General features: G+C 48.5%; 1 protein-coding gene across 1 annotated transcript in view; it reads right to left on the reverse strand.

Moving 5' to 3' along the window:
• The window catches only part of HARS (histidyl-tRNA synthetase), a 27,556-nt gene extending 9,840 nt beyond the window's left edge, over window positions 1-17,716 (reverse strand). Inside the window, exons 1-7 of the mRNA XM_019506612.1 lie at window positions 17,593-17,716; window positions 17,420-17,509; window positions 13,353-13,472; window positions 12,925-13,020; window positions 12,302-12,427; window positions 11,926-12,033; window positions 9,674-9,772 (exon numbers count right to left, since the gene is read on the reverse strand). Of these exons, the coding sequence (XP_019362157.1) occupies window positions 9,674-9,772; window positions 11,926-12,033; window positions 12,302-12,427; window positions 12,925-13,020; window positions 13,353-13,472; window positions 17,420-17,509; window positions 17,593-17,685 (732 nt within the window). The 5' untranslated portion in view covers window positions 17,686-17,716. The remainder of the gene's footprint in view (window positions 1-9,673; window positions 9,773-11,925; window positions 12,034-12,301; window positions 12,428-12,924; window positions 13,021-13,352; window positions 13,473-17,419; window positions 17,510-17,592) is intronic.
• Window positions 17,717-17,985: the final 269 nt, after the last annotated feature.

Raw genomic sequence — 17,985 nt, forward strand, 5'->3', positions numbered from 1 at the left:
GGGGGGCTTAGTGACAGATAGCAGGGACAAGGCAGAGCTCTTCAATGAGTTTTTTCCTTTTGTCTTCTTAAATAGGAATCTAGGTGAACCCTCAACATACATCACAGACACCAACAAAGGGAACATCAGCCAACCAACAGTCAGTCCTGACACAGTAAAAAGACACTTGGAGGGTCTGGACGTATTCAAATCACCAGGACCAGAAGGACTCCACCCACGGGTAATGAAGGAATTAGCAGAGGTCATAGCTGATCTGCTGGTAAGGATATACAAGCACTCATGGTGCTTGGGTCAGGTTCCGGAGGATTGGAAGAGGGCAAACGTCGTCCCAATTTTTAAGAGGAGGAAGGAGGACCCAGGGAACTACAGATCAGTCAGCCTTACTTCTATCCCTGGGAAAATCCTAGAAAAAATTATCAAGGAGCACATCTGTGAGAACCCTCTGGCTAATGCAATGTGGAGGGGTAATCAACATGGGTTTTTAGCAGGCAGGTCCTTCCTGACTAACCTAGTTTCCTTTTACGACAAGGCCACCAATCATTTAGATGCAGGAGTTGAGGTGGATGTTATCTATCTGGACTTCAAGAAGGCCTTTGCCAAGGTATCCAATACCATTCCTTATAAATAAACTGAGGGGATTTGCCTTGGATGATTACATGGTAGACTGGGTAGCAAACTGGCTCAAGGGTTGCACTCAGAGGGTGGTGGTGGATGGGTTGGTGTCAACCTGGAAAGATTTGTGCAGTAGAGTCCCTCAGGGCTCAGTTTTGGGGCTGGTGCTATTCAACATCTTCATCAGTGATCTGGATGAGGGGGTAGGAAGCACCCTGTCCAAATTTGCGGATAACACAAAATTATGGGGTGCAGCTAACACCCTGGAGAGAAGGGACCAAATCCAGGCTGACTTAGACAGACTGGGGAAGTGGACAGAGAGCAAAAGGATGCAATTCAATAAGGACAAGTGCAAGGTGCTGCATCTAGGGAGGAAGAACTGCCATCATACCTACAGGCTGGGGGGCAACCTTCTCAGCTACACTGAAGCACAAAAAGATCTTGGAGTCACTGTTGACTCCAGGATGAACATGAGTCGCCAATGTGATGAAACAGTTGGTAGAGCCAATCACACCTTGTCATGCATCCATAGGTGCTTCACAAACAGGTCCAGGGAAGTGATTCTCCCCCTCTATGCAACACTGGTCAATCCACAGCTGGAGTACTGTGTCCAGTTCTGGACGCCGCAGTTCAAGTGGGATGTGGACAACATGGAGAGGGTCCAAAGAAGAGCCACTTGCCTGATTAGAGACCTGCAGGGAAGGCCCTACGAGGAAAGGCTAAGGGACCTTAACTTCTTCAGCCTCTTCAAGAGAAGGTTGAGGGGAACTTGTGGCAGCATACTAATTCATAAGGGGAGAGCAACATGAAGTAGGCGATGATCTGTTCACCAGGGCACCCCCTGGAATGACAAGGAACAATGGCCATAAGCTACTAGAGAGAAGGCTTAGGCTGGACATCAGGAGAAAGTTCTTCATGGGCAGGGTTGCCAGAATCTGGAATGGGCCCCCAAGGGAGGTGGTGCTCGCCCCATCCTTGGAGGTCTTCAAGAGGAGACTGGACAAGCACCTGGCTGGGATCACATGACCCCAGGGTTGGTGACTTTTCTTGCCTGCCAGGGGCAGGGGGTTGGACTAGATGGCCCACTGAGATCCCTTCCGACTCTATGAATCTATATGAAGGGGTGGAAAAGAGTATGAGAAAAAAAATACTGTAGAAGAGAGAACGCTTGGTACTGCAATGACAATAAACAAGTCTCACAACACTAAGCAAGCCCTGTATCTCATGCAGATACACCCAAGGTACCTTTAAACTTACCTACTCTGGGTATTGAGAGCTGCAGCTTACGGCACACAAGACCTGCCATGAAATCTGGGTCACGTTGCTAGTGATACTCCACCTAGCTCATGTAAAGCTGTCTTAAGAATCTTTACCCAGGCTGCAGCTGCTGCTGTGCAGTCTAGCTTAATTAACTCTCTTCTTTCTTAATAGAAGGGAACTGAAACACAAAGGTTATGAAGGTTTTCCAGAGAGACAAACAGAGCTTGCACCAGAGCAGGGATTAGTTGAATACCTGGACTCTCAATCCAGTGCTCAGACTTTTAAAGAAAGCAGCTGTTCTATGCACTGAGCTTTGCTTTTTTGTTCTTGGTGACCCGCAACTCTCTGTGGATTTGTATTTAGATGTAGTAGACTGGCACTGGAATACTGTGTTCAGTTTTTCTGTCTGCAGCTGAAAAACACTGTTGATAGACTGGAGAGGTTTCAATGAAGACCCATTAGAATGACTAAAGAACTGGAAAACACATCTTTAATAAAAGATGCCATGAGCTCAATTCATTTCGCTTATCAGAAAAAGGTTATGGGATAATTTGATCACAGCCTAATTACCTATATGGGGGACAAAACTGATAACAGGCTCTCAATTTAGTAAACAAGGAGTACAAAAAAATGGCTGGGAACTGAAGATACAAGTCTCCAACTAAAAATATGATGCTTTTAATAGTGAAGGTAATTAACTATTGGAACAGCTTGACAAGGTATGTGGTATATTTGCCATTACTGGAAATCTCTGAAATAAAGACTGAATGTTTTTCTAAATATCCTATAGTTCAAAGAAGAATTAATTCAGAAATCCTCCAGCCTGTTTCAAAAAAGGAGATCAGTCTACACCTGTGGTTCCCAAACTCTGACAGATTGGATACAACCAATTTAAGATGATACAATCTTAAGTACCACCAGCAAAATTTTTCATACACATAGGTAACAGGCTATGTATTAAAACAACATCAAAACTTTTAGCAATCATAAAATATTGTTTTATCAGTTACAGTAGCCATATTAAAATTAAAAAATGTGATCGCAATTAGTTGCGTGATTAAAAAAAGTTATTTGCAATTAATTGCGATCTTAATTGCACAGCTAAAAACTCAAGATTATACATAGAAAGACTCAAAGTTATGCAGGTACTTCATATGGTTGAGGGGTGAGAGAATTTGTGAAGATGTGGGGGGCTGTGGGTGTGCAGGATTTGAAACCTGGGGTGGGGGAGTCCCTGCATACCCTGGCTGGATGCGGGTTACTGTGGGTCAGGAGTGAGGGGCAGCATCAGGGTTGGGCAGCCTGCATCTTGGGAGCAACACAGACACGTGCAGACACACAGTGCCCAGCAGGTAAGCCTGTGGAGGAGCTGCAGGAGAGGGAAGGGGTGTAGGGAGGTGCAGGTCCCTTCCAGCCCTAATGTCTATGAAATCTATGAAAAAAATCTATAAAATCCCTGCCATTGCGTGCACCCTGGGGGAGGCATGGGGGACACATCCCCCAGATTTGTGTGGAATGGAGGTGGGCTGCCCACTGAGTGCTGGGCTCTGCACCCCACTACCGTTGCCATGTGCTTTCCACATGCTGGTTGCACCACATACCCTGCCCACCTGGTGGGGGAAGGCACATGGCGTTATGTGCAGCTCGAGGGAAGCCTGCTGTTCCCTGGGGATTTTCTCCCCTTGGGCTGGCTTGCCTTGTAGCCTCAGAAAGACAGGGCCCCTCCTGCTACCCAAGCTGTTCCCATGTTGGTGTGGGCCTTTCCAGGGGGGTGGGGAGGTCTCCCACTGCTGCATGCATCCCAGGGGAGGCATGGGGGTCATGTGCCCTGTGGATTTGAGCATGGGGCAGAGGCAGGCTGCCTGCTGCGCTCTGCACCCCACTGCATCTAGAGCCATGCATGCTGCTATGTGCCTGCTGCTGCCGGGCAGGCAGGGGATGCAACACAGTCAGTGTGCAGAAGACACACATTGTTGCATGCTGCTCCCAAGGCAACGGCAGCAGGGCACAGAGCCCAGTGCGCAGCAGCAACCTGCCTCTGCCCTGTGCACAAATCTGGGGAGCACATGCCCCCATGCATCCCCCAGAGGGCATGCAGTGGCGGGAGCCTCCCCCCTGCCCCTGGATGAGCTTCTCAGGCTCTGACCGTCCCACCACCTGCCTTGGGGCCCCATTCACACCAGCTCCTGCCCCACTCCCTCCCTTCCATGCTGTGGGGGCCTCGATCTGCACCCCCCACCCCACCACCACATTTACCTGCTGGGTGCTGCTCCACATGTGGCTGGGCTGAGTTCTGCTGCAGCTGGGTGTCTGTGTGTGTCTGTGTGCCCCTCCCTGCGGCCTTCCACATACCACTCACAGGTTGTCTGCATACCACTGGTGGTACATGTGGTAAAGTTTGGAACTGCTGGTTTACACCATTACTGTGGGCCTTATATATGAAGTTGGAGCCAAATTTTGGAAGTCTCCACCTGTACAATTTTGTACCCTGTTAGCCCTGGCAAAGGATTCACCTACAAACACCTAGTACTTTACACACCACCCATTTACACAGCTTTTTCTTTATGCCATTGTCACTCTGATATTATCGCCTTTTGCCCTCCCTAAAAAATCCTCAGGTGAGCCAGTTCCTGAGGAACCAAGCTATTGTAAAATTCAGGAATTGCAAGGCAAACAAAGCTTTTGTTTTGATCTCAAAATTCAATTAACAGCTGTAAAAACATCTAAGCCTGCCTCCGGCCAGTCCACCCTTTAGCTTCTGCTGCTTCAGGAGTTGTGAATGAATCTTACAGCCTTCCAAATGATAGCTGCAGTAGGAAAAAGGTGCATTTATAAGAAGACTGCTAGTATGTTGTAAGACCTCATCACAAAACGGTGCAAGTTGTGTTAGTGGTCCACAACATATTCTCACCCAGCTAGACCAAATTAAAGCTACTACTTGCCCTGTCTACAGTACAGTACTAATCAGTGATTGCCATCTCTTTCTAAAACCAGAAATTCCGCTCCTTTTCCAAGTGTACACAAGGCCTGAGAATGCAGCCAACAAGACTGGACTGGAAATTAAAGGCATGAACTTCACCTTAATAAGGCATCAGCATTACATATTCCATTGCAGACCATTTTAACATAAGCATCTAGTAGACTTTATTCAATAGAGTCTTTAAAGGAGGGCTCCACAAGAATAAATATAATGGTCTCCAACCTGTGACCTGGCAACAACACACTGTCTCTAAGAGCATTTCTGTGTATGTTGGCAACATTGAAGTTTTGCTTTCCACATGTACTTGTTTCTTCAGATTGCCAGGGACAGCAAAGTATCAGGTCGTTGGCAGCGTGTTACTTTCTCAGTGTTACCCATTCAAACACACACACCGTATTCTGGATTATGTATTATGGAAACTCTCAAGAAAGAGGGGCCCTGGTATGTGAGACTACAAGGGAGGAGGCCAATTAACCCATGCACTGTCATTCACCTTCTGCTTTGGACTGCCTTGCCCTGGCCCTGTGCTGAGGGAAGTTTACTGGGGTTTTCTTAACTCTATTTACTCCTACTTTCTAGTGGGTTGGTTTGGGCTACAACTCTTTAAATGACAGTGGTCTTTTAAAGTTTTCCCCCTCTTTACTTATTAGCAAAGAACTGTAAATGTTTATAGTCCTATCCACAGCTTCATAAAGCCTGCCTGAGAATTACGGATAAGAGCTTATTCAGGTAAGAGCTTATTCAGCAAAGCAAGCACACCACAGCTAGTATGGCTTATGCACCATTGTAGATGTGTGTCACAGACAAGCCTGGCAGAAAGCTGTCATGCTAACATTCTGGTATACAGACTGGGCTTTCTGAAGCAAGAAAGAGTAGATTTTTACCTTGTAGACTAACTAAGTCAGAGATGTATAGCATGAGCTTTTGTAAGTCTGAGCCTAAGTGACCTCCAATTTACTTAATCTATAAAAAGGTGCAAATCTACTCTGCCTTCTGCCCAATTCAGACTAATGCAGCAAAATAACTCTTCTTGAAGCATATCATAGTGGATGGAGTCATGGTAGCTGCTGCCTCTGAAGTCCCCTTTGATACTTGCTCCCTTCTCCCATCACACTGAATCCTTTTGGTCAGACACAGCAGCATTATCTGTCCTCACCTGCCACACTCTTCATAGACTCCTTACATGGGCTCTTCCTGTGCTTCTGCTGCACATTCTTTTGGCCAGCAGTGGGGGTGGCTCCTTCACCAGTCCCTTTGCCTGTGTTATGGATAACACAGGCAAAAATGTTTCCAAGCGTTACATCTGCCCATTATCATGGTGGCCTACAGGCACTGCTGTCAGCTACACTAAGCTGCCACAGACTATGCAGTTCCTACTTTGATACCAGACACATTACTGCTGAGCTACACAGCACTATCTCCAGGGGCCAGATTTACACAGACATTGAGAAGACACATTCTATGGTGCAGGAATTCACAAATTCCCTGTGAGAACCAGATTCTGGGACCTGTACTGTGGCTGACTGGCAAGGTCCTGAAAATCCTGCCTTTTGTTCTCAAGACCCTCTAAAATCCTGCAACAGTTTGACATGCTGAATTCCCTATACTCCAAGCCCCAGGGTTTAGCAAAGTCACGCCTAGGACATGGTTACATAGTTATCTATATTAGGGCTGTCCAAGTGACAACTCACGGGCAGCATATGGCTTGCAAGGAGTGCAGCCCAGGGAACCAGGAGACCCTGGTCACTCAGAAGCTGGACAGCCCTAATCTACACCACAAATCCAAAACAGAGAAAAGCATGTTGTACCAGATTGCCAACAGGATACATGGGCAGAGAGTATTAAATGGGTCCTCAAACTAACTTTTGAACACTCTGATGCAGCCACACCACTAGATGGCAACTGAGTTGGGTGGTGGGACCGCATGCTCCAGGAATACGCAGAAAATCAGTAGCATCATAGTGGGTCATATTAATAGTCCATCTGGCCCAGCAGCCAGACGGCAAACCCTCTTTGACTTTATCTTATTGAGGCTGATTACACTGTTTCCTGCACCTTTTATTTTATACACAACCCATCTGTAGCTCCATAAAGTCCCAAGACCTTTTGGTCAACCTCCTCCTAGTCCTGGCCAAGCTCTTCATGTATTAGACAAGGAAGGAGGTGCTATTGGGAGACAATCTGGGCAACTTTGAGTTCACCATGGGTCTTTTGCTTTCGCTCACCTATGCCCATCTCCAAGCAAATGCCAATGGGCAGCATCCACTTGCTTTCTAGATGCATACAAGGGGCAGTGGGCACTAGCTGGTGTCCATCCTTGTTATCCAAGTTATTAACCTATAACCTGCAGTCCTGTTCCTGTGCTATCATTGGTCATCCCAATAATTTGGTTATTGCACATTCAGTAACCACTTAGCCACTGACAGTAGGCTCGTACTTCCTGATGGGCCTAGACCAAGGGCAGGAGAAATATGGCCCGGGGACCAGTTTCAGCCCACCAGGCAGTTCCACCTGGTCCCATGGGGCGCCTCTGTAAACTGAAAGAATCATCATGCGCCCTAGCCCTTGTTGCCCCTCTGAAAGCTGGTGCCTCCATGCTGGAGGTGCTGCTCTGGTTGCTAAGCAGCCAGCTCACACCCCAGCCTGGCCTGACCCACTCTGAGCCCCAAACTAGGGGGTACTAGAGACAGGAAGCCTCCGCCTGGCAGAGGCTTTTGCTGGCAACCCTGTGGCTGTTTCCCAGCCCTTGCTTTGTGCAAGACAAGAAATCCAGGTAAGGGCCCCACTGGGCCAGGGACTCCTGTTGGGGAAAAAGGGGGCTGGGAGTGTGGGGAGCTGTGCACTATGGGTCCAGGCTGGGCTGGCCCTGCACCTTGCAGGTGCTGCAGCTGCACACTATGGAGCTGGATCAGGCTAGCTCTGCATGCTACCATGAACCAATCATGTCGTAAGTTGGAGGACTGCCTGTACACTATGCAAACACACAAATTGGACAAAAATAGATATTTAAATAAGTTAAAACGTTATAGCAGACATTTGATTTTGGCTGGAGGGCTGCTTCATGAGTTTTGGTGAGCTGTCCAGGGCTGCATGAGTAGCCCTGCCCCTTGACAGGTGCCCCGTCCCCTGGTCACCACCTTGGGACCAATGTCCCAGGGCCAGCACCGGTGGGGCCCAAAGTGGGGCACAGCTGGCCAGTGCCCTGTGCTGCAGCCACTTGCAGCCTACGTGGGGCTGCCTGTGCCTGCTCAGGACAGCCCTGCACAGGTTGTGAGCGGCTGCAGCAGGGAGCACCAGCCACGGGGAGGGGCCACTTTCCCCCCACGCTCAGCACCAGCTCGTTCCCTGCCCACAGTCCTTCCCTGCCCTTCCCCACACATTCTTACCTGAGTTTCCCATGCTGGCACAGCCACGAGGAGCCACACGGTCCCAGGCCAGAAGCCCCTGCTGGCTTGGGGGTGGGGCCAAGCAGGCCCTGCTGTTGCAGGAGCCCACCAGAGCTTTCTCCCTGGGTCCTACTGCCCCTGCCTTCTGTCATCTTTGACAGGAACCAAGGACAGATAAATATTAATTTTTACAAGTTTTAAGGGGCCCTACAGGCCGGATAGAATGGCCTAGCAGGCCATATTTGGCCCGTGGGCAGTATTTTGCCCACCCCTGGGTTAGGGACAGGACTTTCAATCCCGAGATGGTGACCAGGGGGCAAGGCACCTGTCAAGGGGCTGGGCTACCCTTGCAGCCCTTGACAGTTCACCAACTCATGAAGCAGCCCTCCAGCCGAATATAACTGCCCGCACCTGGGCTAGACCCACTGCCACCGTGCAACAAACAGGCTCAACTCCAACAGTGGGAGTAACAGACACTCTGTAGAGTGACCCATTCCATGTCATACCCTTCCTGGCATCCACCATAATTGGTTTAAGGATGTCAAAAGATGCATCCCTGACTCTTCTATTTAATAGGTGCTAACAGACTTAACATCTATGAATCTATCTAATCCATTTTTGAATGTGGCTATGCCATCTGCATTTACTACCTCCTGTGGCAATAAGTTCCATGACCTAAGTATGCACTAAATAAAAGTAGTACATTTTTTTGTTTGTTTTAAACCTGTCTTCAGCTAATTTCAGTCAGGGAAAAGCATGTTGTACCAGACTGCCAACAGGACACATAGGCAGAGAGTACTAAATGGGCCCCAAAACTACATACTAGTTCTAGTATTCTGAGATTTGGTGAATAATAGTTCCATATTCACTTTGTCCACATCCTTCATAACTTCATAGATCTTTATCATATCCCCTCAGCCTTCTCTCTTTTCCAAATTGAAGAGTCCTGTCTTTAAGGTCTCCCTTGGTATGACAGATTACCAGAGTCCAAATTACCTTTGCAAAACCCACACAAGGTCTTTAGTGTCATTAGCACCACACTAAGCAACTGTGTTAACTGGCCCAGAACACCATGTCCAACTCAGGGAGCTTCCCTGCTCTGGAGATTCATAAGCAACAGCCTCTAGGTCATGTGCTGCTGAATTAAAGAATTACACAGATTTAAGATGCCTTTCCCTGTAACCTCCTGCTGACTTATGAAACACTAGGGACCCTAAAGGAAAAAAACAGCACAGGCAGTTTCCTGGAAAACCAAATGCACCATGTAGGCAATGAGCTTATATTAACCACTCCCAACATGGGTGGGAAGCAAAGAAAAATGACTCAGCATTTAGTAACATTCTCCTGTTGGATTCCATGGCCTTAATCTGTCCAAGAAGCCTTTGATGCCTGGGAATTCACAGCAGTAACAGCAGCAGGATGCTTAAGTCCTTACTTTGTCTAGTTTGTCCACACTGGAGCAAATGGTCCGGAACTTGCTGTCTGGAACTCCACAAACTGCAAACATCCCATCTAAAATGCGCCGGTCATTGACCTGGGAAGAAGCAGAGTCACTCAGTAAGAACCTGGTGGATGTGCTCCACTTACAATGAAAGTTAGAAGTGGAAGAGGTAGATTCACAGTTATCCCCCCGTGGCAAACTAACTAGTAACTCTGCCTACCATCAGCTGTTCAGAAGTCTCAGCGGCTTACCTATTTTATAATAAGAACAGCAAATAAATAGGAATAGCACCACCAATGTTTGGGTTTTCAAAAAGCCTCTTTCAAAGTGTCTCAAAGGGTCTATTTAGGAAACTGTTTGGTCATGCTTGAGTACTGAAATTCAGTCACAAATCAGAAGCCAGCTGCACACAGATACAAAGAGAAGGCACAAATACTTGGTATTTGACGTGATGGCCGATTAATAGTGGACTGTCCCAAACTCTGTACTAGGACCAGGACTCATTAAACAAACTAGTATGTAGTAAGGTAGTAAAATGTGCCAAGGACACTTAAATTGGTTAAAATCATGAAGGAATTCTGAGAGGTCTACTCAAATTAGGAAGTGGCAGCACAGTATCAGGGTTCAACAAAATCAAGTGCACAGTACTGCACAGGGAAGGAAATAATTTGAATTACTCAGCCACACTGCTAGGATCTAGATCGACTATAATCATTGGAGGGTAGTGTGGAGGGGAAAACACAACTAGCCCTTGAAACTATTCAAAAAAAGTCTGGGGCAGTTGTGTGCACTAGTAGCCAAAAAACAAAACAAAACAAAACAAAAAAACCCAGACACACAAAAAGTAGAGAACAGAACTGAACATATTTTAAATCCAGATTCCCAACAATTCTGGCCATGCTTAGTGAAGAAAGAACCCAAGCAATAGGCCCGAGTCAAGAAGTAACAATGAATACGAATGGGCATGGAGAGCCTTCCATGTGGAGAGAGACTGAAAAAATGGAACAGTACCGATCTACATAGGAAGTAAGAGATGATGACAAGAGCCTATATATGTTCATGAAGGGTATACAAGAGAGATACTGAAAAAAACAGATACCAGAGGTGCACCGATATATCAGTCTCATATCAGATCATTACCAATATAAAGAAAATCGTCTATATCGGATATCAGCCCCATGGGGCAGATAATGCCCGTGCTGCACGCAGCCGCAGCGCAGCACCCAGGCAGCAAGGAGCAGAGCTGGCAGCATGGAGAGCTGCCTCAAGCTGGTAACTTGGATGGGGAGGGAAGGGACACGGGGGGTGCAGATCAATGCCCCCCACAGTGAAGGAGGGTGTGGAGGCAGGCACTGCCCAGCCGGGGCAGGGAAGTGTGGCTCATGGGGTGGGGGTGGGGCATGACCCACAGATCTTTGCGGTGCAGGGCAAGCAGCAGCTGTGGGGTGGAGCCACAGCTAGCACTGCGGGGTGCTTTTCTTGCTGGAGGCTGGGCTTGGAGTGGGCTCCAGCAGCACTGGGAAGGGGCTGCAGCTACCCCAAATTTCACTGCAGTTCTGCTCCCAGTCCCACACTGCCACCTGGCACAGCCCCAGCTTCTCCTGGTGCTTAGGTGGAGGCGGGGCATTGAGCCAGGGCTGTGCCGGGTGGCAGTGCAGGGGTGGGAGTGGAGCTGTGTCAGAATTTGGGGTGGTTACAGCCTCCTCCCAGTGCCACCAGAGCCTGCTCCAAGCCCAGCCCCCAGCAAGAAAAGCCCTGCACAGCACTGGCTCTGGCTCCACCCTGCGGCTGCTGCCTGCCCCAAAGATCCAGGAGGCACATGCCCCCCCTGCCTCCACCCCCCTGGGGTGCAAGCAGCAACAGGACCTGCCCCCACCCCATGAGCCCCGCCCCAGCTAAGCAGCATGTGCCCCTGACCCCTCCCTCACCATGGGGGGCATTGATCTGCCCCGCACACCTCTTCCCTACCCACTCCTCTTCCACTACAATGGACTTACCAGCTGTAGGCAGGTGTATCGGATCTGTATTGGCTGATACGTCTCCTTAACTACTGGCATCGGCCCCCAAAATCTCTACCTGTGCATCCCTAACAGATACCCCAAAAACAACTGGTTGTGGATGGAGCTGAAGTATGCATTGTAGAAAGGGCCAGGTCAGGACATAGAATAAGTAGAAAAGAAAAAAACCCTCTCTGCTCCATATTGTAGTAGAAAACAAAATGCATCAGCCCCTGGTTCTGGTTTCACCTTAATGAGGAAGTCCCCAAGCTGGAGTGCAGACAGGATCTCATACACTATCTTCAGACACTCAGCATCAGGAATCATGGGGTCAAATTGGCCAGCAATGTCAAAATCCTAAGACATAGGAAAAGGCAGTGAAAAGAGGCACTACCACACAGCTGGGGTAGACTTTCAACAACCAAGTTTCTCAGTAAACATTACTGTGCTGCCCCCTTCCTTGAACAACAGAAGCCAAGACCCCAGGCTCATACAGCACTCTCTCACTCCTTGTGCTCGGTGGGAAGCCATGATCCCAGACCCACCCACATTCCTTTCCTCTTTCCCCAAGTGCCAAAAAGGAACAGTGGCCCCAGACACTCAGTTCTCCCCTGCAGTTACTCACACACTGGTAGAACTCCCGGTAGCGGCCCCTTGTCATGGCTGGGTTATCCCGTCTGTAAACTTTAGCAATGTGGTAGCGTTTAATGTTGGTGATTTTATTCATGGCCAAATAACGAGCAAAAGGCACCTGAGAATAAAGAGTTAAGGATGGAACCCAGAGAGCATCTTCCAAGCTCTAGAGATGCCCAGCTATTATCACTCCACATAGAATAAGGCTTAATTATTTCTTCCTCTGATATGAAGGCTCAACAGGGTACACACCCTTCTCCATGAGCAACAGTTAATTGGCAATCATGTTCCCCACCAGTCACTGAAGCTGAAAGAAAGGAACAGCCCTAGACCAGCTCCTCAGAGCAATATGAACTAGATAAGGAATTTTCTCCTTCCCTGAAGCCATTAACCCCCATTTAACAGACAACTGAAGGCACAACCAGGAACTCACATCTCCACTCCTCTATGCTGTCCAACCACCCCACCACTAGGACTAGAATGATAGTTCCAGGCAGTGTGCTAAAGGACTGCCATTCCCACTCCCCTCCCTGGACATATGCATGACAATGCTTGCAGTTCGAATGTACTGGGCAAGATGAAAAGGTAGATTCAGCAAGGACACCAGAAGGATACAGTCAGATCATAGCGAAGAGACAGCAGCTCTCCCCCCTGATCCTTCAGGTCATAGATGAGCTTTGAGTCCTCCCCATACTTCCCAGTCAGGGTTTCCTAGAGAAAACAAGGAAGTGGTATTTCAGGTGAGAAGCAATAAAAGCTGAGGGAGAACAAGAGGAAGAAAAGGGTCACAGAGGAAGTAAGATGACTCCATACAAAGAGACAAGGATAAATCACTTCCTTCCAGCTTTGCTAGAGGAGGAGTTCAATCTTCATGGGAGCTGCTCAGGCTGAAGCTCTAGTCAGTGCACCTGCCCTTAAGGTCATAATTAATGCAGCTATTGTCTAATATTTCAGTGGGCACAATCCTACTTGCTGGGGCCCCATAAGACCCTTTTACCATAGACATCCCCTCCCAGATGCCACCATGCCACCCTTATACCTACCTTTAGCTCAAACACAGGGGTGTCAATCACCTCGGCCCCATGACGCTTGAAACAGCTGATAATGGTGCTGAAGACTCTCTCCCGGATGGCCATCTGCTTGGGGCCATAGTCCCGGGTGCCCTGAGAGCCAACCCCAAAGAGAGTGGGTGAAAAAAAAAAAAAAAAGAGGACAAAACATTAATAGTTTGAACAATTAATGACTTAACCCAAGTAAATATTAAAGTGGTCAGGTAGGTGCATGGTACGTGGCAAAAAGAGGAAAGTATCAGTGGGACAGGTGACGTCAGTTAGTATTTATGAAACCAGTGAGATGATGTGCAGAGAACAAAGTGCCAATCATACTTAGTGGAAGGTAAAAAAACCCCTAACCCAAATGTAAAGCCCTCCCTGACCCAGAGAAGAGAGAACAGGACCAACTCCTGGTACACATGAAAGTCAGGGAACACTGTCTGGAAGTGGCCTTGCTAGTCAGATAGCTGCTAGACAGAGATGACAACTAAATGTGAGCCAGAGTTTTCTAGGCAGCAGAAAAAAGCATTAGTATTCAGAACACAGAGAATTCAGCATGGGCCCCAATCATTTCCACTGCATCAACAGCACACTTAGTGCCTTGCAGACAGGTCCCAAGCAAAAAAATTCCTGTTGTGAAGAGCTCATAGCTTAGACAAGTACCAGGCAGGGGCTACTTTTTCTGAAACAAAGGCCAAGCTCAGCACTTGGTGCAACAAAACACCTACAGCAGTAGTCAGCAATGTTTTAAGGGTGCAGGCCAGAATGACCCAGTTTGGGTCAGAGGCAAGCTGGCATGTGGAAGGGTGGGCACTAGTATGCAGCTGTCGCTACTGCTTTTCACCATTGTTGGCACAGGGAAAGTGCCCTCCACTGCTGCTTTTCTCTGCACTGGCATGGGCAAAGCACCTGCCCCCACTGTGATTGTTTTTCCTTGCCCTGTGGGGAGGGTAGCAGAAAAGAAAAGGGACTGCTACTGAAGCCCCATGTGTACAGACCAAAAGGCTCAGTGGGCTGTAGGTTGCCAAGCCCTGACCTAGAGAATAAAGAGCAGCTTTGGAAAATGAGGAAGAAAGCATCCAGTTTACAGGTGTTTTCTAACGACAGAATCCTTTTTCACAGAAAGTCTGACATTTTAGAAAATAAGGCCAAGAGGGCTATTTTGATCTCCAAAGGAATGAGCTCTCATTTAATTTTTAACCTGTTAAGACTCTTCGCATCATTCTGATGTTCTTCAGCACCACCCTGTGGCTGACTTAACAAAGTTAATCTTTAATGTGGTATGGCAATTGAATGTCTGCATCTTATACTGAAAGAGCAGTGGGAAGAGAAAGCTGACACATTAAATTGAATAATGCTCGAGCTCACAGGGCATGTAATGAAAATTAGCTTTTAGTATTATGATTACATGGCTGCCAAGTATTGGAAAACTGGGGCTAAGTTTCCTTTAGTACTCCAGGAGCTGGGAGTCCCTCAAACATTTCAGGGATGAGTGTCACTAGCTATTTTCATTGTCTGGATCTTATTCACACATTTTTGACTGAAAATATTTGCTGAAGTTCAGGAGGTAGATAGACTAAGGAAACAATTTACCAACCACTTAATCTCCAAGTTGCTGGTTCAAATGCAGCTTAATGCAGTAGTGGCCAATATTCATTACCCACTACAAGTTGCTCGGTGGACTGCTTTGCTGGTGATACAGACATCTCTCCATGAAAACCAATGGTGCTGATGTCATTGGTAAGGAGGGTTAACAGCCTCAAAGGCTTGGAGACTAAGCCCCAGAAGGACAGGGACCATCTAGAAGATTAAGATGCTGACTGCCGCCAGGTCCTGCTGCTGGCTATTGCCTGTTCTATAGGTAAATTCAAGGATTTAAATAATTTACCCCTTTATAGATAGGGATTGTTGAGATACAAAATAGAAAAATCACTGGATAAAGATGCCTCTCCATTTGTAGTGAGTGTGGGAGAACCCTTCACCATATTTGCAGATGGGGTATTGAGTCATTGACCCAGGCCAACCTAACAACTGTTAGCATTTCTCCTACCTTGGTCCTACACCAGGCAGATACATGGGGGATGGGAGCCATGGGCGTGTTAGCGCAGGCTGGCTGCCAGCTTTTAGAGCAGTAAAGACTAACTGTACTGACAATCTTCCTGCTGCTGCAGCAAGACACTGTTAACACCACTGTACAGGTGGTCTTTGAACCTAAACGTCCAACCAGTCATGTTACATTCATCACTGTATCTGAAGAAAGAATCACTTCAAGCAGTGTTAACTTCCTCATTCACTTTACCTGGTGCTAAATGGAACAAGCTACATTATGATTCATGTATGTATACAGTTAAGGTCTCTTTAAACAGAAGAGGTCATTCAGAGCTAGTTTACTTGAACTAATACAAGTTCCATCTGATAAGTAGGAACCTACCAAAACTGCGATTTCATGGAAATCATGAAATCCAGGATCACTCATGAAAGTGGACAAGGTCCACAAGAATCTACTGAAAATAAAATGCTAGCTTCCCAGAGGGAGAGCCCACACGAAGGGGAGGCCAAGATGGATGCCACACCTTGCCACTGATTTGCTGAGGGCTGCCTGCCATGCAGGCCAGCCCCTCTCCACTAATGGACAGTAAGGGACAGGGCTGCATGACAGGTAGCCCTCATACCTAAACAGTGGCAAGGGGAAGGGCCACTGGCCCCCCTTAGCCAATCAGAGGTATGGGAGGGGCAGGTGCCACAACCAGCCCAGGGAGATGGTGGGGTAGGCTGCCATTTCCCTGCAAAATCTGCCAGCTGCCTCCTTGAGATGGGTAGACCCCTACTGAATCATGGAAACTTAGGGCTGCAAGGGATGTTGTGATATCATTGGGTCCAACCCCCCTGCTCTGGGCAGGAAAGATTGCTGGGGTCAAATAATTCCAGCAAGGTGTGTGTTCAGTCTGTTTTTGAAGATCTCCGGGGTAGGTGCCTGCACCACCCCTGCTGAGAGTCTGTTCCAGCCTCTGGACACATGAACCGTGAAGAAGTTTTTCTTTAATCCAGTCTGTTAAGCCTCTGAAGTTTGTATTTTGGTGGGGATGGAGAATGCTGGTGCTCATGTATTATAGATCTGGCTAAGACACTACAGGCAACTTTGTCTACAAACATTGTTTAAAGTACCCTTCACCATGTAGTTGTTGGCTATTCAGTGCAATCCTGCTCCTTCCAGGTCCTTGGAAACCTGCATTTCTGGGTTTGGCAGTAAGAAGAGCAGTTACTTGTCCCAAATGGTTTATAAAAGATTAGAGGAGTCACAGCCCTGGATCATACCATTAATAGGTGCTTCAAAAAAAAGGTGTAAGAAAAGCTGAAATGGACTTTTATGGAATAAATTGCCCTCTAGAGACTTTTTTCCTAATTTCAAGCAGTCAGTGTTGTCTTATGCCCTGAACATTACAGAATTATATCCTAACATAGCAGAAGATACTTTTTGGTGTTTTGAGGACACAAGTACACAGATCCTGTTTATAGATATTTTCTCGTTTGATCTCTGAAAGAAGTGGGAATGAGACACGACAGAGCACAGGGTGACTGAACTAGGAAGGCAAGTTTGCAGCTTGCAAGTACTGCCATTTAAATAGAGTTTTTCAGTGCAAGGAGCAAGGATTTTGTGTGGTACCGTCCATTGCACCAGCTGTGCATGGACAGAGCTGCTAGATAACCGCTCAGGCATCAGGTGCTGTGCCCCAGGGACCTCAGGCCAGCACAGACCTGAGAAATAGCGTTCGACAGCCCAAAGGTCGGCCAGCAGCTCTGCCATCTGCACAGCTGGTGCAATGGACAGTACCAGTGTCCTCTCCTCTCCTCAGCTTCTCGATCAATCACAGCTAGGAGGGCGCCTGGCCCTTCCTCTGCCCCAGGCTCAGGCTAGGTCCAGGTCTGGCCGTGACACCAGAGCCACCAGCCCTGTGGCCGGTGCACGGGCCAGGCGCCAAATCTGTAGCAGTGGCTGCCATAGCCTCCCGCAGGGGCGGAGGAGATGCATCCTGTTGCCCGGCCCAGCCACGCATTACCTTAGGGGTCTTGAGCAGGAAGCGGGGCCGCCCATCGTCCACGCCCAGCCGCCCCTTCAGCTCCAACAGCTTGGCCACCTGCTCTGCCACCTGCAGGGACGAGACGGGGCCAAGTAAGGAGCCGCGCGGGGCCTCCCAGGCGTGAGCCAGCGCCCAACCGCTCGCGGCCTCACCTCCTCGGTGCCAGCCTGCTCCTGCTTCAGCCGCCTCACCATGTCCGCCTGCAGCCGAAGCGCCTCAGCCAGCCCCGCCGCCTCAGTCGCCATAACGTCACCACTGGCGCTGCTTCCTCACTGGCACCTGCGCAAAAGCAAGGCGCAGGTCCCGCCCCCACGGCCCAGGACGAGGACCGCACGTCACCGCTACTGCCCCGCGCCGGGGCCGATGGGAGACTCCTTTGACTGCACCACCCACGCGGCTGGCGACCGAGAGGACTTCCTCCTCCCGCGCCTCACCTGCAGATTCAGGACAAGAGGACTTCCGGCCCCACGGAAACAGGAAGGCGAAGCTGGAGAACTTCCGCTTAGTAGGACCAGCAGAGCCGCATCATTAGCGGTTTGGGGGTC

Source organism: Gavialis gangeticus, unplaced genomic scaffold (genome assembly GCF_001723915.1).
Source record: "Gavialis gangeticus isolate Ggan-Ray unplaced genomic scaffold, GavGan_comp1, whole genome shotgun sequence".
NCBI classification, from domain to species: domain Eukaryota; kingdom Metazoa; phylum Chordata; order Crocodylia; family Gavialidae; genus Gavialis; species Gavialis gangeticus.